General features: G+C 44.8%; 1 protein-coding gene across 4 annotated transcripts in view; it reads left to right on the top strand.

Moving 5' to 3' along the window:
• Positions 1–8,228, top strand: part of WNT11 (Wnt family member 11) — a 33,539-nt gene extending 25,311 nt beyond the window's left edge. For all 4 annotated transcript variants that reach the window (XM_039518670.1, XM_039518567.1, XM_039518609.1 and 1 more), the window contains one exon: positions 6,807–8,228. In XM_039518670.1, coding sequence (XP_039374604.1) covers positions 6,807–6,981 — 175 coding nt within the window. In that variant the 3' untranslated portion in view covers positions 6,982–8,228. The remainder of the gene's footprint in view (positions 1–6,806) is intronic.
• Positions 8,229–24,519: the final 16,291 nt, after the last annotated feature.

The following is a 24,519-nucleotide window of genomic DNA, read 5'->3' as shown; positions in this document are numbered from 1 at the left end:
ATGTGGACAAGGGTATTTGTGTGTGAACAGAAGCACTTACTACTTGTTATTAATCATTGTCCTGCTTAAGCAGTTTCAGTCATCCAACCAGGAAGCAGAAAGGATGTAATGAGGACCAATCATACACAAGTAATAATCGCACCATACTACTTCTCCTTCTAACATGCTTATAACTTGTATTAATCATTTGTTAAACTTTTTTAGAAACATATCATGCGTCTATATAAACTTTTCATAAAGCGTGACCCAATGAATAATGAATACCCATACTTATTTTGCAAACTTCCCAGAGGCTGAAATTTGATTGTATAAGCCAGGGCAGAATTTGAAAAATATAGAATCATAGAATCATAGACTATCAGGGTTGGAAGGGACCTCAGGAGGTCATCTAGTCCAACCCCCTGCTCAAAGCAGGACCAACCGCAACTACATCATCCATCTTCAACCTGAGGAGTATATGAAACCTTGCACCCGAGCTTGGAAAAGGTAGATGTGGTCTGCCATGCAGCATTGCTTGGATAAGGTACCTTTTCTAGAACTCTGTGAGCTCTCTAGAACATGGGCCTCCAGTCCTTGGCTATAACTTTCTGTTCCAGCTGGCAATATGAAAAGCTAGTTACGGTAAAGTATCAGAAAATCAGACAGATCTTTTCTAAGATGTGCGTTACCTAAGCATCTTCTGGTCTTCTGGTCTCCAGCAGGCCATTGCAGAATTGTTCTGGGTGCTAGGGAATTACCATGGTTCTGGAGAGACGAGCCATTATACAACGAATGTCTCCCAATGCCCAGATGTGTATTTCCCCTGTAGTTTCCTCCCTTCTGCAATATGATGCCCATGTATAAAAGTAGTGATACTCTCCCAAACTCTACCAAGTTCAGCCTACCTGAGACATCACTCACAATAGATGCTTAAGATGTTCAGATTATGAGCATATGTGCTTTACTGGGTTCATTGGGCTTGGTTCTGCCTTGGGGGTTTGGATACACCTCACTCAGTGGAACTTGGCTGCCCTCTGGTCTCTGCTATGAATTATTCAGCAAATACTTTGCAAATAATGAATATATTGGCGCCAGAAAGAGTAAATTCACAAACAGGGAAAATACCCTGGGTAGCGTATTCGTGATGAATGGTTAGCCCAGTTCTGCTAAATAGATTCAGTATCTCTCTGCATCCCGCCAGTAGCATGGTGACAGGCTCTGTTCATTCATGCAGTGTTACACGTGTTCATGGTGTCTTAGAAAAATATAAGTAGACAGAACCCTGTGTCGGAATCGGAGCCTGCAGCGGAGCCAGTGTCCAGGCACCCCAATCGGCACAGCTTGCCTGGAACAGGTTGCCTGATTGGCTACACTGCCTGATTGGTTGGCAGGGTCAGCTGCAGACTGGCTCGTAAGCCCAACAGTTGTTCTTGTTGTTCAGTGGCTGCCTGAAGCGTTCGTGTGATAGCTCCAGTGCCTGCTTGTCCCCAGCCTCGCCTCACTGCAGCTAACCCGGTTCTGACCCTTGGCGCTGAGTCCTGACATCTGACCTCTTGCTCTGACCCTTGGCTCCAGTTGCTGATGTTGGCTCTGGCATTTGGTCTCTGATCCTTTGCTCTGGCACATGGCCTCTGACTCTGGCTCTGAAACTGGGTTGTGGTTCCTGGCTGCTGACTCCCATTCTACCCTCTAGGCCTGACTCTTGCTCCAACCACTAGGCATGACCATCCACATCCCAGTCACCTGTTGCCCTGCCCTGCAAGGCTTACATCGTAGGGATCCCTTCCTGGTTTGCTGTACATCTTACCAAACTGCATTTGTTTTCACTTCTTCTAAAGGATGGGAGAATTAGCTGGTTCCTCTCTCTCTCCGACTCTCTATCAGTTTGATCCTACCACTCATCACTGCAATCTGTGGGCCTTCTACATAAAATTAAGAGCAATGGCAAAGGCCCTTGTGGACTCCTGGCTGTATTGTGATGATGGATCATATAAGGCACAGAGCAATCTCAGCTGGCACTAGAAAAATCTGCCTGTATAACCTGCAGACTGAACTGATGTGAGCTGGGCTCCCTTAGAGACAATAAACATGACAGCTCTCAGTATTGTTCTTATATCATTTATTTATTTGTATTACTATGGTTCTCAGTTGCCCTAGTCATGGACCAGGACTCCACTGTGCATGGTGCTGTACAAACTAAGTTACCCCATTTTGTTTCTACTTCAAGGCTGAGCTCGTCAAAGCTGCCTAGGGGATTGAGACACATAGTGCCTATTATATTTTTATGGGACTTATGTATCTAAATCCCATAGATGGTTTTGAAAATCTCGACCCAAATGTCTTCCTCCCCACCCTCTGCCCCCTCCTCCGCTCCCTCCAATGTCACAGTAGTACTAAAAGTAAGAGAAACAAATTGTCTTGTGGAATTATCTTGCAAGGGCTCTTTTGGCCTCTGGCTTGGCCTGATGTATAAAATAACAATTTATATCATATTAAACATCTGTATTTTTCCAGTCCATTATGAACTAGAACAGCTCCTTCCAGCACTCATGAAAATATGGAGTTACACAATTTTTAAAAAACGGTGACATGATTGTAAGTTTCCTGTTTCCTGTGTGATACATCATAGGAAACTAGCATACAGCAGTGCCTAGAGCACCATCCCACAGATTCATATCTACACAAAAGGTCACGATAGCTCTGAACGAGTTAGTCTAAGTGTTGTGACACAAGATGAGTAACTTCATGGTGGCGGACAATGGGCCACCAGGCCATGATTTGATTTGACTTAGAAGAGCTTGCTCGAATTCTCACTGGACTAGCATGTATAATAAGAGTAAGAATGGTTTATATTATTTATATAGTACCTTTCATCCCCAAGTGCTTTGAAGAAGTTGGGCTACATGCTCCGTACTCTCTGCAGCATGGGGCAGAGAGGGCTAAAGAGGATGCAGACCCACAACTAGGAGGCAAGCCGAGGCTCTGATGCATTCTCTGCCCTGGGCCCTAGACATTGTAGAAGCCCTTCTCCATCGTCAGGGTTCCATGGTTTGTGGAGTGGGCAAGAGTGGCTAGGAGTGGGTGGAGCTAGACGCAGCTGCTTTCCATCTCACGCTCCCCTCTGGCATGGCTGGATTTCCAGCTGGGAATCTGAGAGCAAGATCAGCAGGGACTCCTTGAAGGAGCTACAATCCCTCCTTCACGGCAAGGCCACTAGTTAGGAAGTACATGGCAGCCTAGCTCTTGAGAGAGCTCTGGTAGAGGATTTGGTCTTTACGCTAATGGTCTCTTCCCCTGTGCGTGGTCTGGGATTCACACGGATCTTGGACCATCAGGGAGTTTACACGGTGGAACCACCTGCCAATTCCACAGTGGGCCCAGAGTGAATGGTTCAGAGGATTCTCCATGAGTTTGTGCTCGTGGCATTTCTTAGCCTCTGCTGTCTGTGGGAAGACTCACGTAGGTGTAACCTGTGACCCTGTGAGTTCAAGAGTCCCTTAGCTTCCCACTGCAACACAGTCACTTCTGGGATGCAGATGAAGATGTTCTGAACCAAGGACTACTACACAACACTAGCTATAGACCTAAAGAGCTTTAGATGGGCAGAGTGTGAGTGAAATTTGGCTAGGCTACTTGCTAACCTCCCCTCTTGTTGCAAAAAATGCCATGGCATCTTTAAGGCGTACAGTTGGGTCCGGGCCTTGTTTTCTGTCTCATCTGAGGTGGCTGATACATTATTTTCTATTGTTTTTGCAAATATTTCTAGGAATTACAGTGCTAGGTTAGAAGCCAATGGGCCAGATTCTCACTTGCAGTGGAATTGCACTGGTGTCAATGGAATTGCACTGGATTTACACAAGTACAGATAAGGCTCAGTCTAGCTGGGTGGGATCAGAATCAGGCTCCATGACAAGCCAACATCAAATATGATTTATCTGCTAATTTGGACAAATCCTGTCCCTGCTGGTCTTTAGCTACTTATAGACATAGGTCCGGAAGAAATACTATAGGTACCAGCAGCTGTTTCAGTCTGTAAAAAGATTTGGGTATTATTCACCCAATCCCAACACTTACAACAGAGAACAAGATAGTTGTTTAATGGTATTGACACAAAATCGTTCAAAACACATGTTTGGGGTAGAGGTGCGCTTAGGCTGGGGTTTTGCGAAATCAAAATCAGGATGATTCAGCTCTGAGCTCTTTGATCCAAAATGACAAAATTAAGGGAAGACTGGCATTCTCTTATAATGTTTTCTTTTCCCCTCTCTCTCTCTGAGGCCAAGTGGGGTGGATTTAGTTTTTGGAAAACCCTAACTCTACAGGCAGTACAGGATTGGATTCCATTTTGATCCAAACCTTCAGTCTTTTGGTGAGAAGAAATGGGGAGGGGGAAGATTTCAGATAAATGGTACCAGTTTTGCTCCATATCTAGTTTGTGGGTAACTTTGATCATAATGTGCTAAATTTATCACACTACAGAGCCATATGAGTGTCCCTAAAAGACACAGTGTCCCTGACACTATACTGGGGTATTTGGTTCCATAACGACTCAGAGGAAAGAGTGACACCAAGTCATCCATGCCACTTTCTGAAGCAGCTGTGTGTGTCTTGGAGAGCCCCATCTAAATACTAGCCCCACCCAATTCTGCTTAGCTCCCGCTGAATTGTACAAGATGGCATGGATGCATCACATACCCAAACATGTGAATTTTAGGGCCTGTTATGAACTCATGGTCCTTGCAAAATGAATCCAGTGGCTTCAACCTTCCCAACCTCTGTCAAAGCTGACTAAGCCTTTAAAGCCCCTCCATAATGTTAATATTTATGTATTTGAACCTTTGCTCTAAATATTTAACTTATTGACTAATATGTTTATGAGGAGTCATTCTGAGGTTTCCTGTTGGCGGGGGCGCAGGGTCACAGGCGTATACGACAATTCCGTTCGTTCAACGTTAGGTAAACACACACAGTGTAGTTATGGCCTGAGCTTTTGCCTGTTGGTCATACCAATTATGAGCAGGCTTTGGTTAACCTACCAGAGGTTTGTAAATATGTACACGCACTCCCCAGGTGGGGGAATGAGTGGGGAAACTTTAAAAATGGAACCTGGCCATGAATGGAGGTCAGAAATAACAAACAGGAGGTCGTACCGAGTCAGAAATAAATAAGGGAAGAACAAGAACAAAATTCCCAGCACTTCATTAATCCTATAACGTCCCATAAAGCATTACCTCACGAGGAATTCCTATAAATCACTTGGCTTCATTTCCAGCTGTTAATGGTGTGCTCAGCACAGGAGTCCAATTCTCCCTCCTCATTCTCCGTTCTCCTCTCTCCCCCCGATCTGATGTAAAAATACTTCTGGCCAAAATAACCTAAGCAAAATGTGATTTGGAAAAGCTGTCTGAGCAGTTTCCTAGGGAAATGCTTCTCACTTGATATTAGCGTCTAGAGGCTGCAGCTTAGTCTGGGGTCTGGTTGTGCTGGGTGCTCTAAGTACACATAGTAAGAGCCTCTACCCTAAAGAGCTTACATTCTAAGTAATCAAGAAGCATTATTGGTATTGTGCAGATGAGAACCAGAGTCAGAGCGAGATTAAGAAACTTGTCCAAGGTCACACAGGGAATCTGTAGCAGAGACAGGAGTTGAACTCAAAGTTTTTGAGTGGCCAGCTAGTATTTTAGCCATAAGACCAGCTTTCCCCATATGGTGGTTTTATTCACCATGGTGCTTTATCACTGCAGTGTTTGATGCCAGCCTCAGAGCCATGCAAAACTTGCACCACTTTACCAGGTGGCCATGAACTTCCCACTAGCTGGGGGACTACATTTGGAAGTGACGAGTGATGTCTGCATGCCCAACTCGAGACACCTTTAGGGGTGGGGGCTGGTTTTTCAGGAATGGCTGGGCATCTACCCTCAGAAAATCAGGCCCTTTTAAAAGGTGTGTCAAGGTGACACCCAAAATCACCAGTTCCTTTTGAAAATTGAAGCCAGCATTGTGAAATGATTCAGCAGACAACCCAAGAGAACCATACAGAAGTACAGACTGACTCTCAGGAGGGCGGATTTAATTAAAATCGGAAGAAAGAAAAGGAATACATCTGTATGATAAGCTCCATGTATCATCCTGCAATACGCATGGGCCGCACTGCCTGCCATGAGGTGGAATGTCAGAGCCAGGCAAGGCCTGGTGTTTGTACACTGCAGTGAGAGACTCGTTTGGAAGGCCCCACAGAAGTGCAAGGTATTGCCCCGGGGCGATTAGCCGTAATGTACCTGACACAGTTGCGGCTAGAGGTGACTTTCCCAGTCTCAGGCATTGCGCACCTGGCCTCTGCAGTCCCTCGGGGCATGCGTGGCCCTTTCTGCAGCCTTGTCAGGGTCGGCAGTGCTGACTCCTCTGCTAGCCCAGTGCTGCTGGCCAATGTGCAGGCATATGGGCAATGGCACAAGGGTATGGACCTAGTCTCATCCCTCCCCAGCCTTGTGGGGTTACTAGTGCTCTTGGTGGGGTTAGAATCTCCAGCGCTTGCATAGTAGGGGATTCTAAACTCTCAATTGACTTCAGTGCGCTTTGGGTCAGGCCCCAGAACACAGGGTCTGAGGATTTATCTGGCTTCTTTGCAGGTGCGGCGTGCTCCTTGGGCAGATCCCCAGGTGGCTTAAGCATCCAGTTAGCCCACCTGAAGATCAGTCCCACGGCCCCTCCTCCATGCCTGGCACATCCGCCCAAGCCAAGCCACAATTGCAGACACAGACGATTACTTCATTTCTAAACAGGCTTTGTGGTGATTTGCACTAATTCCCCCATCTCCTTTATTCCAGGCAATGCAACAAAACCTCCAACGGCAGCGACAGCTGCGACCTGATGTGCTGTGGCCGAGGCTACAACCCGTACATGGACAAAGTGGTGGAGCGGTGCCACTGCAAATACCACTGGTGCTGCTACGTGACCTGTAAAAAATGCGAGAGGACTGTGGAAAGATACGTGTGCAAATGAAACATCTCTCACTCGCTCAAAGAGCTTAGATGCCAATGGCACCAAAGCACTAGTCATAGAGGAGGAAACCTTTCCTGGACTAGACATCGTTTATCTTGCAAAGACCTGGACTTGGAGATGATATAAAGAGAATTCAATTACAACAGTAAAAATAACATTGTTTTTTAAAATGTAAAAAGGGGAAGGTTTTCCCACCAATCAAATTCTTCCTGAGAAGACAAGAGGCTTAAGCCAAAACTCATTTTGGATCGTACCTTCTTGCGAAAACATGCCTTATGGTTGCCAACGACGTCCAGCTAACAAGTGCCTTTAGTACTGTAAGAAACAAAGAGAAACTTTCCCAGGGAGGAAAAACAGCTGTGGCTGAAAATAATACAGGCTAACATCTGCTCATGCGTCCTACCACAAAGGCCCTGGATTCTCCAGTAGCCTACAGGACAATCCCTGACAAGGGACGCACTATAACTTCAAAGCAATCATTGTATTTGTTTCCAAAGACTAAATTTTTAGGATGGGAGAATCCACTCAGCATGATAAAGCCAGAAACATTCCTGGTTCTGCCCCTGAAACAAAAACACATGCAAATCAATTTAACCTTTTTCTTTTGTCCAGGGCTGAGACTAAAGTTATTGTTCTACATAAGGACCAGAGGTCTTGTCCCTACGTTGTAGGCTGCTAGGGTGTCAAATTCAAGTATTCACAGAAATGTATTGGACCCCAGTGTCAGTGTGATCCGGGTGTAGTGAGAGGAGCCCATTGGACACAGGGGCTGAGTGACCAGAGAACAGCCATGGGATGTAACGAAATACACAGTGAAGTCAAAGGGAAATGGAAATGGAAAGTCAACTCGTGTATCCATTTCCTCTCTCTCAACCATTGGATGTTACTCCCTAATTCACGGTTACTCCGATGCCTTGTCCCATCCAGTCCTAACGTAAATATGGCACCATCCCTCCTCCCTCAACAAAGCTATAAACTCAGAGCCAAGAAATTGCCAAGACACCAGCAGGGCGGGAGGTGTGTTTACATCTTTAGAAATTCCAGACAAGGCGAGATGTCAGCTATTCTAAGCAGACCTAGCTGGAGTATGTGAATGAAATGTATGGTCCTGCCATGACAACAGCACAGAACCACTATCTGTGGATGTACATATTTTATTTTGTATGCAGAACATACAGAAATATTTATAAAATATATCTTGTGCTTTTCTCTATTCTACTTTATATATATAAATATATCTATTATAAACAAGCTTAACAATAGTATGAAATAAATGCTGAAATTACTCAACAGTGCAAAGAAAAGAGCTTATAATTATTATTATTATATCTAAATCCAAAACACTGTCTTCTGCTTGGACAGATGTCTAATTTTCCGTTTCCACCATTCCCCATCTTCCCGGTCCATTACCTCCTACATATGATCAGTTAAAAAAGATTAATCACAGGTTAATTGAAGCAGACGTAACCAACATTTAGTTGAGTGAGACAGATGCATACACAATAGAAGAGAGAGAAACTATGCTGTTTTTGACAGGTTCTCATACCACCCTCATTGCCATAATACCTGAGTGCCGTCACATAGTGCATTAAGCGACACGTCTAACATCTTTCCCATCTGGTTTGTTTTCTCTCACATCCTCTCTCCCGGGGGACAATTGTGTGCGTGCTGTGGAGTGTTTTGTTTGGGGGAGGGTTGATTTTTTTTTTTAATTGTAGACACCACTCTGTGTTTATATTAGACAAGGCAAGATTGAAGAAGTGCATCTGGCACTTGGAGTGGACGGTGGTGAGTCTGGGATGGTGCTTAGTCCCCGTGGGAGTTTGTTCCACAGTCTAGAGACTGCACAGATGAGCTTTACCCTTATTTGGGGGGTGGGGGGGAACAATAACAGGAAATGTGAAAATGGCAAAAGTGCTAAATGACTTTTTTGTTTCAGTTTTCACCAAAAAGGTTAGTAGCGATTGACGTCTAATGTAGTGAATGCCAGTGAAAATGAGGTACGATTAGAAGCTAAAATAGAGAAGGAACAAGTTAAAAATTTCTTTGACAAGTTAGATGTCTTCAAGTCACCCAGGCCTGATGAAATACATCCTAAAATACTCAAGGAGCTGACTGAGGAGGTATCTGAGCCATTAGCGATTATCTTCGAAGAGTCATGGATGATGGGAAAGATTCCAGAGGACTGGAAGAGGGCAAATATAGTGCCAAGCTATTAAAAAGGGAATAAGTACAACCTGGGGAATTACAAACCAGTCAGTTTAACTTCACTATCTGTTAAGTAATTAATTTGCACACACCTAGAAGATAATAAGGTGATGAGTAACAGTCAGCATGGATATATCAAGGAAAAATTATGTGAAACCAACCTAATAGCTTTCTTTGACAGGGTGACAAGCTTTGTGGATAGGGGGCAGCAGTAGATGTGATATATCTTGACTTTAGTAAGGCTTTTGATACTGACTCGTGTGACCTTCTCATAAACAAACTAGGGAACTACAACCTAGTTGGAACTACTATAAGGTGGGTGCATAACTGGTTGGAAAACTGTTCCCAGAGAGTAGTTATCAGTGGTTCACAATCATGCTGGAAGGGCATGTTGAGTGGGGTCCTGCAGGGATCAATTCTGGGTCTGGTTCTGTTCAATATCTTCATCAGTGGCTTAGATAATAGCGCAGAGAGAGCGCTTATGAAGTTTGTGAATGATACTAAGCTGAGAGGGATGCTTTGGATGATAAGATTAAAATTCAAAATGATCTGGACAAACTGGAGAAATGCTCTGAAGTAAATAGGATAAAATTCAATAAGGACAAATGCAAAGTACTCCACTTAGGAAGGAACAATCAGTTGCACACATACAAAATGGGAAGCGACTGCCTAGGAAGGAGCACTGCAGAAAGGGATCTGGGGGTCATAGTGGACCACAAGCTAAATATGAGTCAACAATTTAACGCTGTTGCAAAAAAAGCAAACACCATTCTGGGATGTATTAGCAGGAGCGTTGTAAGCAAACACGAGAAGTAATTCTTCCACTCTACTCTGTGCTGATTAGGCCTCAGCTGGAGTATTGTGACCAGTTCTGAGCACCACATTTCAGGAAAGATGTGGACAAATTGGAGAAAGTCCAGAGAAGAGCAACACAAATGATCAAAGGTCTAGAAAACATGATCTATGAGGGAAGATTGAAAAAATTGGGTTTGTTTAGTCTGGAGAAAGAGAAGACTGAGAGGGGACATGATAACAGTTTTCAAGTATATTGTTGTTACAAGGAGGAGGGAGAAAAATTGTTCTCCTTAATCTCTGAGGATAGGACAAGAAGGAATGGGCTTAAATTGCAGCAAGGGTGGTTTAAGGTTGTACATTAGGAAAATCTTTCTGTCAGGGTGGTTAAGCACTGGAATAAATCTCCATCACTGGAAATTTTTAGACAAACACCTATCAGGGATGGTCTAGATCAGAGGTTCTCAAACTGTGGTCCACGGACCACTAGTGGTCCGTGAGCTCCATTCAAGTAGTCCGCGGATAGTTCCCTTGAAGGTGCGCTCCTGGGCGGCTGCACACAAGAGAATGAAGGGCCATCCACCTAATTAGTGGAGCCACCTAGGCGTGGCTCCACTAATTAGGTGCCTGGACCCTGGAGGAGACACACATGTAAGGTGAGGTGATGGCCTTGGGGTGAGAAGAGGGATTGGGGGGAATCTGGGACGTGTGGGGCTGCTAGAGAAAGAGGCAACCTTCCCCAGCTCCAGGGTTGCGGCTACCAGGGAGAGAGAGCCCTCCTTCCCCGCCTCAGCTCTGTGGCTGCTGTGGCGGGGGAGAGACCAACAGTACAAACAACATTTGGAAAGATCCAGTGGTCCGCCGAGACCCTCAACAATTTTCAAGTGGTCCATGTAAAAGAAAGTTTGAGAACCACTGGTCTAGATAAACTTATCCCTGCCATGAGTGCATGGGCCTGGACTACACGACCTCTTGTGGTCCCTTCCAGTCTTATGATTCTATGGTAGGCATAGCTGCTGGAGCTAGGGACGCAGGGGATGCTGCAGCACCTCCTGATTTGAAGTGGTTTCCATTATATACAGAGTTTACAGTTTGATTCAATGGCTCTCAGCACCCCCACTATGCAAATTGTTCCAGCACCCCTGATGGTAGGAAGTTCCATTGTGCCTGAGAAGCAGAGTTGTCCACAGTGGTCTTCATCCTGGAGCTTCAGTTAATCTCTTAGATATCCTGGACCCAGGCCATTGAGAGCCTTGACGATACGGACTAAGGCCGTCAACATGGCTCTGTGTTCTGTCGGGGGCCAGGGAAGAGAGCAGAAGATGGGTGCAATGCGCTTGCAGCAGCCCACGTTGGGAAGGAGACGCGGCAGTGTTCTGTACCAGCATGAGTGTCCCAGATGGCTTCCTACCTGCAATAAATATACCACACACACAGTCCCTAAAATAAATCTATGAATCTATAAACAGCAGCCTTTCCTGTTACAAACCAGACTCGGGAAGACACTGCAACTGAGTGGTATGCAATTTCTAAATCCCTTAGAGGGACAACAGAATTTCACTGTCAAATACTGTATCCTACGCATAACATACAGAGGTCTTTTGGGAACCCCGTGAATGCTTTGGATTCTTAAATGCCTTGAAGCCCCACGCCCAGATTGCGGTTGATGCTACCGTGCATTTGCACCACAGGGGGAGTGCAAAGGGGCTGTAAAGGCAGCTTGGCCAGCTAGCTGAGAATTCACCCACCATGGGGGAGTCCCTGGGTGGTGCCAAGCCAACATGACACCCCTTCTTTGCAATCCCCATGCATGTAGATGCGGCTGTGGCTGGGAGGGAAAGGGAGCATGTGTGGAGCACTGCTTCATTTCACTGATCCCCAGCAGGTGTGACAACCCCTTAAGAACCATTGCAGTTGGCATAACTTAGAGCAGCCTTTGGGGCAGGGGGATGTCGCAGACGCAGGGAGCTAAAAAGGTGGTTTTGAGCTACCTTTACCCTCTGCTTTTCAGCTGCACTGAGCAGAGCTTAGCCTCAGCAGAGAATTGAGTCCAGTGTTTTGATGCAAATGGGCAAAAAAGATTGCTGAATTGATCCCTGGGTTGTTTTGTTATCATCCCACAAAGCCCATTGACAACAGGTGTAACTCACCCTGGTGAGGAGGACCAATGCAAATCTCTGTGAACCATGGAAGCCCCTTACATCCAAATGTGACTTCTGCTGCATTTAATGGCAGAACCCCCAGTGCCTCACTGGGACCAGAATTTGGCCCATTACTTGAGATTTAAACTGGCGACTCGACTACTTTTTAAAGTTATTTTTAAAAATTCCACTTTCTCAGAGTGTCCCTATAAACAGGGTGTCCTGACTTAAGACAAGCACATTTGCTTACATTTTCATCTAGAAGGGCTTTTCTGTTCCTCTGATGTTTATAAGGGGCTGTCAGAAAGGAAAAAAGTAGCTGACTAGCCAGGTGAAAATGACTATGCACAAAATGCCACCAAATGCACAAAGGAACCACACTTCTCCCCCACTTCCCCCGCCCCAAAATGACTTTCATTGCTCACTACCATAGTTGTTCCATGTACAAAATTTGCAGACAGAAATGCAATTGTCAAGTTGATAGTGTGGCCCTTTAAGAAAAAAACTCATTAGGAGTGGGGGTGGGGGTGGAAGAGAGACTTGTACAGGCTTTCTTGACTGGGATGAATTTCACACACACAGCATCGGCGGGAACCTCTAATGACAAACCAAATCACAGTCCCTGCTTGGGATTTCTAGGATGGTAATTCCCATCTCAGAAGAATCAATGTCATTGATTTAAGTAAAGATTAAAGATGCCAAGATTTAAGTAAAATCCAGTTTGCACTTTTATCCATAGTTTTGTGCATCCCAAAAAATACTACTCAGGTAGGTTAGAGGTGCCCCATATTTCAAGGAATTAGTCAACATGTTACACATCATGCCTGATTCACCATTCCATTGCATCAATTTTATCTTGGTGTAATTCCACAGAAGTCAGTTTCAGTGGAATTATTCTGATGAAAAATGGAGTAAATGAGTGGATAGTCAAACTCGCTCTATTATAGATAGATATAATAGAGTTTGACTATACACACACACACACACACACACACACACAATTAAGTGCAAAGTAAAGCACTCAAAGAGATTTATTCAGCCCTCTTGTGCACATAGATTATGATACAGTCGTTAATTACATGATCACATATTGTTTTTTTCCACAGGACCCTGCCTCATTCATTGCACAGGATGGATGGGACTCACCGAATGGCTAGCTAGTCAATATTTCTTTGTATCACAAGATGTGCCCCCCCCCGCCCCATGCCTTATTTATTGAAAACCAGGCACTGAATACAGAATTATTAATTTCTTCCTGGGCTTTGCTATGCAAATAATTTACCATCACTTGTGAGGTAGGGAGATCTTATTATCCCTGTTTTACACCTGGGGCCAGAGGCATAGAGATTAAAGTCAAACGTGACAAAAGCATTCACTCACTTTGGATGCCAGTTTCAGACACCTAAGGCCTGACTTTTCAAAGTACTTAGCATTTTTCTCGCACGCTGTATGTTGAGTACAGTTACCATTGACTTCACTTGCAGTTGTACGGGCTTCCAACCAGACCTCAAGGGTACGTCTACACAGCAAAAAAAGCCCTGCAGCAGTTAGTCTCAGAGCCCAGGTCAGCTGACTTGGGCTCACACTACAGGGCTAAAAATAGCCGTGTAGACATTTGGGATTAGGCTGGAACCCAGGCTCTGAAACCCAGTGATGGGGGAGGGTCTCAGAGCCCCGGGTCCAGCCCGAGCCTGAATGTCTACATGGCTAGTTTAGCCTTGCAGTGAGAGCCCGCAGCAGTTGAGCTGGGCTCTGAGACTTGCTGCTGTAGAAGTTTTTTTACTGTGTAGACATGCCTAGGTGTCTCAAGTCAGGTAACCAGAAAAGGAAGAACACAAAAGGAGTCATGACAGGTGCATGACTCCCACATTTGTGGAGGCTGGGCCTGAGTGTGGGAAGCTCCTTAGAAGTGTGTTGGGGGGGGGCACCAGCACTGAGACTGTGGCCCTGCCCCCTGCTCTACCCCAGGCCCTGCTCCCGCTCAGCCCCCCCTCCGAGAGACCCCCCTGCCATCATGCCTCTCTGCCCCCTCCCTCAAAGGCCCCTTGCCCACCGCCCACACCTCTCTGCCTCTCAAGGGACGAGGAGGCATGAGCGGCAGGGGCAGGCACAGGGGAGGGGCCGAAGAGTCATGCGAGGCAGGCGTGGGGGGGGCTGCAGGGGAAAGGGGCAGAGACGCATGAGCAGCAGGCGGGGGAGGTCTTGGGGGAAGAGGCAGACAGGGGACGGGAAGAGGAACGGTGTGGGCAGGGCCGCAGGGGAAGAGCGGGATGCGGGAGTGGGGCCTCGGGGTGGAGCATGGGCCACGGTCCGGGCAGTGGCGCTCCAAAGGTGGCAGGCCAGCAGCGTGCCTCCAAAGGGAAGGGCACCACATCTTGTTTGGGGAGACTTAGCCTCCCCAAGCCTATTATACCCGCCGCCCATGAAAGTAGTGGCCCTAGGGAAGAGGTTGGTTTAATTAACTTGCCCAGCATCCCATAGGAATTCTGTAGCAGAGGCAAGGAGAGAATCCAGTGCTTCCTGGTGGCATTCAACCATTTAAACCACAAGACCATCCTCTCTTGCCCTGCACGCCTATGCTGCATTCACTGCACACCTTCCAACTTCTGCAACAAATGAGGCAGAGGTCTAGATACTAAAACCTCCTTCACTACACAATCTTACTGCATCCACAGGGTACCATCCATTATGTGTATTGAATGAGGCAGGGGTCACATGGGGAAAAAATAGCATGTGATCATGTAATTAAAGACTATCATAATGCAAATGCACAAGGGGGCTGATTTAGGGTTGCACAGGCAACCTTAATTTTGGCATTTCCTAACATCTGAGTACCGGCCTTTGCAACCTTAATGTCCTATTAAAGTAGTTTGTTAGGTATGTAATTCCTTGGTTTTTAGAAAAGCAAACTGAAAAAAGAAACTCTATAATGTAGAATCGTATTAACTGCAGCCTGCCTCCACTTTCTCTTCCTCCCCTACACTGCCTGGGAACCAAGAGGAAAACTCTGAGAGCATAAGACAGACAATCTTTCTATTCTCAGTTCTAGTACCTGGCACTACAGCTGCTGAGAAGAGCAATTGAAGGGAAAGTAATGGTCAGCTCCTACAGCCTTGGGATGGAGCATATGTAACCCCAGTTGTTGGGATTGAACCAGGGCTCTCTGGAGCTTAGTGCATGAGCATTTACCGCATGAGCTCCAAATTACAGAAGGCACTAGAATGTCTCAATGAAATGGTGGTAGGATTTTTTTTTAACAGGCAAAACATATATTTTTATCTACTCCCGTTTTTTTATTTTTTTTAAAGATAATTGCCCAATGTGGGGCATTTCACCCTAAATGGTTGACGTTCAGCAAAGTAATGAGCAATTGAGAACAGGGTCTTATACTGGAAAGTGTTAAGCAACCTTAACTTTAGGTTGTGCCTCCAGCTCTGCCTCTAATAACACATTTAGCCAGTTCCTCATAGCTGGTATAAATTGGTCACAGTCCATTGCCTTCTGCGGAGCCATGTTGATTAACCCTAGCTGGGATTCTGGCCTGTGATCTATAACTATACCCAATGTATTCTCACAAACATTTTTATTTCAGAATGTTAAAAAAGCTGTTTTGGAAAGACATTTGTCAGTGGCTTCATAGCATTTGTTTGAAATATTATTCAAGCTTTAATAAAACGATTTGTCCGTAACGTTATTGTGCAAATCCTGAGGTTTAGCTCTTTTCATGCATCCAGCTGGCTCTGTATTTGTGGTGTTTTTTCAACTCCCTTTTCATCTTATGTTATTTAGGCTGCTCTCCTTGTCTACATGGATCACATTTGTTATAGAAAACTCCCAACCGCTTGTTTATTTTAGACTGCAAGATGGAAAGTGCCTTAATCATACTACAGCAGACAGGGCAAGGGTGTTCCACACCCAAATACAAAAGGCCTTTGACAGGGGGGGAAAAGGAAAAATCTGAATACAATTAACAATGCCTTTGTCAGGAAAGTGATAAAAGAGTCCCAGAGGGAACATCCCTGTTTCCTGTTAGAAAACAGACCCTGAAGACAACCTCTAATGTCTTCTAAGTTAACCGCAGTTTGGTGCTTGCTTGAAAAACACATCCAGCCACTTTGCTCCTGCTGCTGCTACCTGCTCAGCAAAAGGTTGAGAAGGGAGATCTGGAGGTATGTGGTTACCCAGCTACTGGTGAATACAATTCTGTATTACAACCCAGGTGCTTTTTCTTTACCTTCCAATGCAGCAGCAATACAAAGCAGAGATAGAGGCAGCTCCTCCTCCTCTGCTTTCTCTCAGAGCTTGTTGCAAATATGTTTCTTATGGAATCATTCATGGCATCAAACAAAATCCAAGCAGGAAATGAAGCTTAGTGCAGTGGAACTTTCGTGCACTGTCTGGATTCATTTTTTTCCAGATTAAAATCTCACCATGCACTTCTCTTTATCGCAAAAGGTTGTGACAAAACCCCCACGCCGGCTTTCTGCAGATTTTACCCACAAACATAATATTTGCATTTCACTGGTCGGGAAGAAGGACATGAAACAGTGTAGCTATGCTTGCCGATTTATTACTGTGATCTCCTGATCCAAAGGATGTGAAACATTGACCTCCGAAACAAAGGGACAAAGAACAAAAAACGAGAGCCACACTTAGGAAAGAAAGAAAAAAAGCAAGAGGCGGAACAGGAAGCTTGAAATCCATGTGGAATTAATGACTTTAACAGGTACAGCATGTTTCTTCCCTAGGACCAGTTTCATTATTCAGAAGGCATTGATTAAACATCTCAGCAGAACTATGGTTTATTCATTTAGCATGAAATTCACCCTGTCGAGGGGGAACACCACATGGTACATGTACACCACTTAAGACAAGTCCTATCATTAGGACTTACGTGGTGCATATATTGCTGCCAACTGCCAGCATTCAAAAATCCTGAGTCAAGTCCCCAAATCATCAGATTGGCTTAAATACCATGAGGTTTTTTTTAAAGTACATTTTGGGTTCTTTTTATTTGTCTTCTACATGAGCTCAATACAAGAATACGTGAATGAAACTTTATGGCCTGTGTTCTGCAAGCCGTCAGACTAGATGATCTAATGGTCCCTTCTGACCTGAAAGACTATGTATCCTTCTGTTTATTCATCCTTTTGGGTTCACATTTTCAGGCTTTTCTCCACTACCCATGAGGGCTGGAAATGTCCAATTCCATATAAAAATGATAGATGAGATTCTCACATAGCCACATGACTCTAAGAGCCATGACTTTAAGAACAAACACCACGTAGCACAACACTTGTGACAAAATGTTGAGAGCTGGCAACACAAGACTTTGTACTGCCCTCTGTACTAGGATGAATTTCACCCTTAATAAATGGATTACATCTATTTTATATTATGCTGGTTCTAACTGTGACAGCATTGATTTAAGTGGGACTATTCATATGATTAAAATTAAGCATGTGCTTAAATGTTTTGCTGTATCAGGGCCAGAGTGGTCAGCACCATAGGTGCTGGCTTCTAATTTTCCCTGGGGATGCTCAGCCCCGTCCCCATTCTTCCCCCACCCCGTCAGAGCCTCCTGCATGGCACAGAACAGCTGTTCCTCAGCATTCAGGAGGCGCTGGGAGGGAGGGGGAGGAGTTGATCGACGGGGGCCACTGGCAGCCAGGAGTGGGGAGAAGGAAGGGAGCTGGCTGCCAGTGGGTGCTAAGCACCTGCTAATTTTTCTCTGTGGGTACTCCAGCCCTGGAGTACCCATGGAGTCAGCCCCCTGGAGAATTGGGGAAATTACTGATATCTCAGATCTCTTTAAGTGGAAACTATTGGTAAATGCTGTCCTTTGGAAGTGGAACCCTGCTAGACTTTTAGCAGTCTGTATGTTAGAGTTGGGCCCCACGTCAAAGTTCAGATCTGATTCAACTGAATTTTCTGAGTGTGGGGATATCTAGGCTGGGCATCCCATTTGGTCCAACGTAAAGCAAACCCTACATTGCGAAATACAAACCTGGACCCAAATACCTTCAAAAATTCAGTAAGTTGGGGGCAGAGGGAAGGGATGGTTTCACAACCAATGTCGCGGCCCGTCTCTACTGTTTACAATTAAAGAATTGCTATTCTCCATCAAACAATGTTGTTGCCCAATTTGCTATTTGAATAATATAAAGTTCATTCAAAAGCATTATCTATGTAACCTTCCTGGCAGGCACCAATGGAAGTAACAAAGGCCAGGTTTAAACTGTCGGGGGGTCCTTTGTCTAAAATAAAAGGGTGGCTCGAGCACCTACCCAGAGCCATACTTCTATTCTTGCTCTAAGAAATTAAAATACAACCTCCCTATTCACCTTCCTCTTGCAAGCACTCAGCAGGCAATTGGGAATAGGGAACTGGAAGCATTTTTTTTTTATTTGGGGAAAAGAGAAAATAGTAGAAATGCATTAACTTTCTATATATTTACACACAAGAAAATGAGCAACCTATATCCATGCATCAACCTCCACAGTTCCAAACAATCACCTGATTTAAGGGAGGCCCAGAACCCTTAGTCTCACCATGACCCCTACACACTTCAAACTTCACTCATGGGTCCAACTAGACTCAGTGGTAGTTGAGGTGTGGCTTTCCTCCATTGGTTGCCCAGAAAGAACCACTCTGCCAGTGCCCATGTGCAGCTACTGTAGCTGAGCTGGTGGGCCAGGACACTGTTAAGTCATGGAATATTAGAGTTGGAAGGGACCTCAGAAGGTCATCTAGTCCCACCCCCTGCTCAAAGCAGGACCAATCCCTAGAAAGATTTTTATCCCAGTTCCCTAAATGGCCCCTTTAAGGATTGAACTTACAACCCTGGGTTTAGCAGGCTAATGCTCAAACCACTGAGCTATCCCTCCCCCCAAGTGCTGTAGTGCTCTATATCAGTGGTGCTACAAACTCACCTCCACACCACTAGCAGTCCAGTCATGTCTTACCTGAACCCTTCCTATATTGTTGTTTACACTGATAGCAAAATCAGTAGGGAAACATTTACCTCCTGGGGCAAAGAGCGTATTCCAGATGACGAATTGTAAAAAGCCAAAAGAAACTTCAAAGAATAAAACTGATGGTGTTGAATAACAGAAGCTGAGATGGAAAAGACCCATTGAGCTACGTAGTCCTGCCAGCACAGAATTGTTCATTATAGAACATTTCCTGGTGCTTTAACTGGTCTCGTTTCGAATAGTGATGGGGGTTACCCCACTTCCCTGGCGAGACTGTTTGACAAGCTGGAAACCTTTCCTGAAAGTCAGCTGAAATGTTCCTCTTAATTTCATCCTTTTATCCCTTGCTATGATCCCTTGGGCCAGTCTCAGAATTCATCTCCATTCTTGTTGCTTAAACCCTTCTAATACTCTTAAGCACTTATGTTCCTCCTTTAGCCACTGTTTATACCAGCTGAAGTGTATGTCAGGAATGATCTAGGGAACCACAAAGAAAAGGAGTTTGAAACACTCTGGAGCAGCAAGCTTAGGCATTGAAGCCATCTCAAAGTGGCTAAATGACTTAGGAGCCTAAGTCCCACAGTCAATTTAGGCACTTTTGAAAATTTGACCCTTTGTTTGTAGTCAGGAGCAAGTGGTTCATCACAGTTTATGTCTGACATTGTGTCATGACATATGGAATCAGAATCCTTCTTAAACAGGAGGGGTGAATCCTGGCTCCAGTGGGGCCAGAATTTCACCCGACACGTTAATGAAAGAAAACAACTACATAATTCCAACAGAAACAAACAGGCTTCCACACAGCTCAAGTCCCAACTTTGTCACCCTAGTTTACCAAAGACCATACTACTTGGGATGCTACATATAGACTTGGCAGAAGTCAATTTTTTAAAAATAATTTCTATGTATAATATCAGTGTTTATATTTAAGCATTTTTTTTTTCAATTTTTAACAATTTAAATTTTCGTAATTGTGGGAAATAATGCAGGGAGTCATACAATAATTATTTAATGACAGTAGCTGTTGAGAGTCAAAAAGTCAAAGCTTTGTAATCATTAAAACACAAATTGTCAACACTGCATGTCAAAATACACAAAGTAAATATCCTCAAATAAAAGTTCTCAAGCATCATTTTTCTTACTTTGTCTATCTGTAAATTTTGATTATTTCAATGAAAATATTTTTTTCTTTGGTTTGTGTGTGTAAGGTGAAATCGATGTTTAATGACATTTACTGATATGTAAGCGGGGTCTGAATGAACTCTCCCCTGACAGCTAGCTGAGAGTGGGAGAGACTTCAGAAGCAAACCGTATTTCCATGAACATACCTACTCTGCTCTACCCCATGCACTCTGGGGTGGGTGTCCTGCTCACGGTGTTAGGTTTATGAATCCTGCTTGTGGCATTTTCCCTAATTAATGTCAGGTGACTTCCCTCCTTTCATTAAAAGTTTCTGTGCTGGTGAGTGGAGCACCCAAGGGTGGTGTGTAATTTTCTCAGGTTACTGGGAGGGGGCTCAAACTAGTTCTGTGTTGTGTTGTTGAAAAGGAATCCCTAGATATTGAGCCCAGCCCTGGTTGCTGCCGGCTCCATCTGGCAGAAGGGTTACAGATACAAATGTAATCTTTCCAAACCTAGCTATATAGCATGCAAATATACCCAGTGGCTCAATACTACACTGGAGGAGAAACATATCATTATATGGGTTGAATGTGCTGCCCTTTTTTGTGCCATAATTCCTAGTGAAGTTGAATTTCACCTGGTCTAGCGCTGAAACATCGTAAAAGTTTCACCTGGTTTTTATTCAAAACTCTGGCCAAATTTTGGACAGCACCCTGACCTAGGCTTTGGATTGCAATGAAATCCAGAACCACTTCTGCTGGGTTTCACAATCAGAGTTTTGCATAGCTTTAGCCAGTGGTAGATAACACAACTACAATATGTTAGCGATCCAGCTGAGGTGATCCCATATTTATCATCATCCTGTAGCTGGGACTGACAGGAAAATAGATTAAAGTCATAAAAACAGAGGAAGAACATCTTCCCACGACGTTTTTTTAAAGGGCCGAAGTTTTCAACTAGGATTTGCCATGACAGATTAAAGTACATTTTCAGACTCCGCTTTTTAATGGGCTACATCTGCTTAATGTAATTTTGTGTTTGAACTGGGTGTCTTGTCAGGAACAGTGCCGTCTGAGCAATATTCACTTTCCCCAGAATCAGATAAACTCAGCCCAATAAATTAATTTTACTGCTCTCCTTATCACCCTGTTATCATCCCGAGTGATTTAGTTTGTGCTTCACAAACTGAAATGAAAGAAACCAAACTCCCAAATGGAATAAAAAAAATACTTTTTTTTGGAAACACTTAATCTAATGATGGATAATTATTCTGAGCTCTATTTTTTCAGGATGTTTTGTTCAAAGGAATCTATTTCATTAGAAAACTGGTGCCCAGTCCTCAGCTGGTGAGAATCAGCAGAGAGATTTATAGCTGTTAAGGATCTGACCCTTGGTGTTTTTAATATGTCTGTCTTGTGACATGCACACAGCTGAGATCTTATATTAGCCACAGACAATTTTTTTAAAACAATATCAATGCAGTTTTATTTTACGGAGCATGTTTCATACATGCTATATCCTAAACTCCTTCACATAACTAAACAGCATGGGAGGAAGTATGGTTCTGTGGTTGAAACACTGGCTGGCAATATTGGTTCAAGCTCCCTGTTGGGCCATGGGCAAGTCATTTAACTTTGAGGTGCTGAATGCTTCTTATGACATATGGACAGCTCAAATCCCATAGAAGGCAGGGGTAGATAAGGGCACCTAAAGAGCCAGGGGAGGCACTCAGAACCTGGCAGGATTGGGCCACAGGTAAGGAGGTCAAGGTGGCAGGAGTTGGAGATAAGTCCCTAATCACCCAAGGTGAGATTGTGCAGAGAGGAGCTCAGGGCTAGATGGGTGGAGAATCGGAAAATGTATCCGGGCTTACCTGAAAATTTGCTTTCTTTGAGCTATAAGGTCCACAGATCCATGACAATGGATGTGTCAACCTGCCTATTAAAGAATCTGATATATCAGGTACTGGCAGCAGGGGAAAACCTGCCTCCTGAAGTTTTCTCCAGCTTAGGTAATTTTTGCAGCCAGGATGATACAAATCTGCTTTCCAAAATTAGAGATGGTGTTAGATATTCTTTGAGGAAAAACATGACAATTTCTCCTACTGCAGAGCATGTAAATTCCACCTGATGACAACAAACCCAAATCCTTGGATGTCCATTTCCATCTCTGTTCTGGATGACCCATTTGTCTCCAGGGTGGGCTTGATCTGTGGACCTTATTCCTCGAAGAAAGGACATTTTCAGGTAAGCACAGGAAATATTCCTATTCTTCAAGCTAACTTCAATGAGACCCACTACAATGAGATTTTCATAGCAATGTGCCTCAAGGCTGGGCAGCAGGATCATTGAAATATGGGCATTCACAACTAGGAATATGATATGTAACCCCCAAGGAGATTCCTGGAGCTCTGTCTGCTGGCAGCTCAGGAAGGAGGAGCCAAGGCAACCTCAGAGTCTGCCCAGCAACCAATAGGGAGTGGAGATGCCCCTCCCGGGGAGTTGAGGAGAGGGAGAAGCCATTTTGAGGGGAGGCTGGAGCCAGCCAGAAAAAAGGCCAAACAGGCTTTGAGGGGAGCTGGTGAGTCCCAGGCCTGCAGGCAGGGTTCCCCCTGAGAACTGGCCTCTAGGGACCTGACACCAGATTCCCCAGCTGGGTTTTCCTTCCTCACGGATGATTCCCAATTGTTATGTTTGCTGAGAAATTTCCCCAGCCAGGCTGGGTTCGCCTCCAGCTCCCCTGGTGAGACCAGTCCCCACATGGTCAGCGCTGCTAGTCCAGGGCTGATTCCTGCCTGAGGAGGATCCCTGCCAGTGGACAGCAGCCCCTGAAATCGTCCAGCGTCATCCTCAACCCTGAAGATCATTTGTGGAGTTCGTGAGTGCCTTGTCTTTAGTTAGTCAGGGAATTTGTTTTGGGGACCCTCTACTCCCTGAACTGTGTCCTCAAGCCAGGGAGTGAGGGTTTGAGGATTTTATAATTTACCGCTTATTACACCTGTGGAGGGATTCACCACCTCCTCCCACTTGTGGGTCTTTTGGGCTGTACTGAACCCAGTCAGCCACACTGCTACACCTCTGCAGAGAATTGTATCGGTCATCAAGGGCCCCAGCAAATGCAGCGTACCAACAGGACACTAGTTTTGCATTTGTTACATCCAGACACGGGTATTTTAAGTGTGGGCACCGGTGACCCTAAAAATAGTGTTTCCCCTGTTATGTTGTATTGTTGCCTGTTTAATATAATTGTTGTGTTGAATATATTTTTATGTGTTGTGTTATTTCTTGGAAGTCTCCAACTATCTGGCAAATAAGTGGGGATTCCTCTGTAGTTAGAATTTTCCGCCCAAGCTGCCCTGGTGACTCTGCCAGGAAGGAGCGAGGGGGGTGGAGGCACCGCCAGCTAATTTCATAACCAAAAAAGATTCACCCTACTGAGTGGGTGGCGGGATCCAAAAGAACCCAGACCTGTCCATCAGAACCTGTAAGTAGATTGCCAGTAAAGGAGGTAATCAGGTGGAGAGGGGCGCTACAGATATATTAATATCTTGTCCTTCTTCCCCTGGAGACTAAGGCATGAAAAAGACTTTTCCACTAAGACACTGGCTAAGACTGGATGACCGATATGCAGAATTTGGTGAACAGGTGGCCATCCAGGAGACAGGACTACTCTGCTCTGAGATTGTCAGTGCTCCTAAGAATTGGACTTTGATGCTTAATGAAAGGAGGAATATCTACCAGATTCACTTAGGGAATGAATGCTATGGCAATTGTGTAGATGAGCTAGTAGCCATCTGGATGCCACTCAAATGGCTAGGGCATAGAATGACACCTCCTATAGGGGTTCGATCTGGGCAGGGCTAGAACAAGCAGGATGAGGTTCCAAGGTCGTCCAGTATGTCTGTGTGTGGGATTTGTTCAAAAAAATCCTTTTCTTGACCATGCTGAGAACATTATATCATAGAGACTTGCCCTTCGTGCTTGGGCACTCTTATACACCCACCACAAAGCCCTCCTGCAGGAACTCCAGCCTATGTTTCGCTGGTTTAACAGTGGACTATGGGCTCTGTATCAGCCAGCAGAATAAGGTCTATTTGTTGAATTCTCTTTTGGGGTCCATGAGAGCCACAATCCCCTCAACCAGGAGTTGATTTTAAATGTGTCTGGAGCAGGACTGGTTTGCCATAGCAGATCTCCTCTGGGAGACAGGGACATCTGCCGATCTAATGCTAGGTTAATCAGGCCTGAGAGCCACACACACGCTTCAGCCTGTCTCACTGCTGCTCTCCTGTTCCTATCTTT

The sequence above is a fragment of the Mauremys reevesii genome, linkage group 1 (genome assembly GCF_016161935.1).
Source record: "Mauremys reevesii isolate NIE-2019 linkage group 1, ASM1616193v1, whole genome shotgun sequence".
NCBI classification, from domain to species: Eukaryota; Metazoa; Chordata; order Testudines; family Geoemydidae; genus Mauremys; species Mauremys reevesii.
The sequence above is the reverse complement of the archived record's forward strand: the minus strand, read 5'-3'. Positions and strand labels throughout refer to the sequence as shown.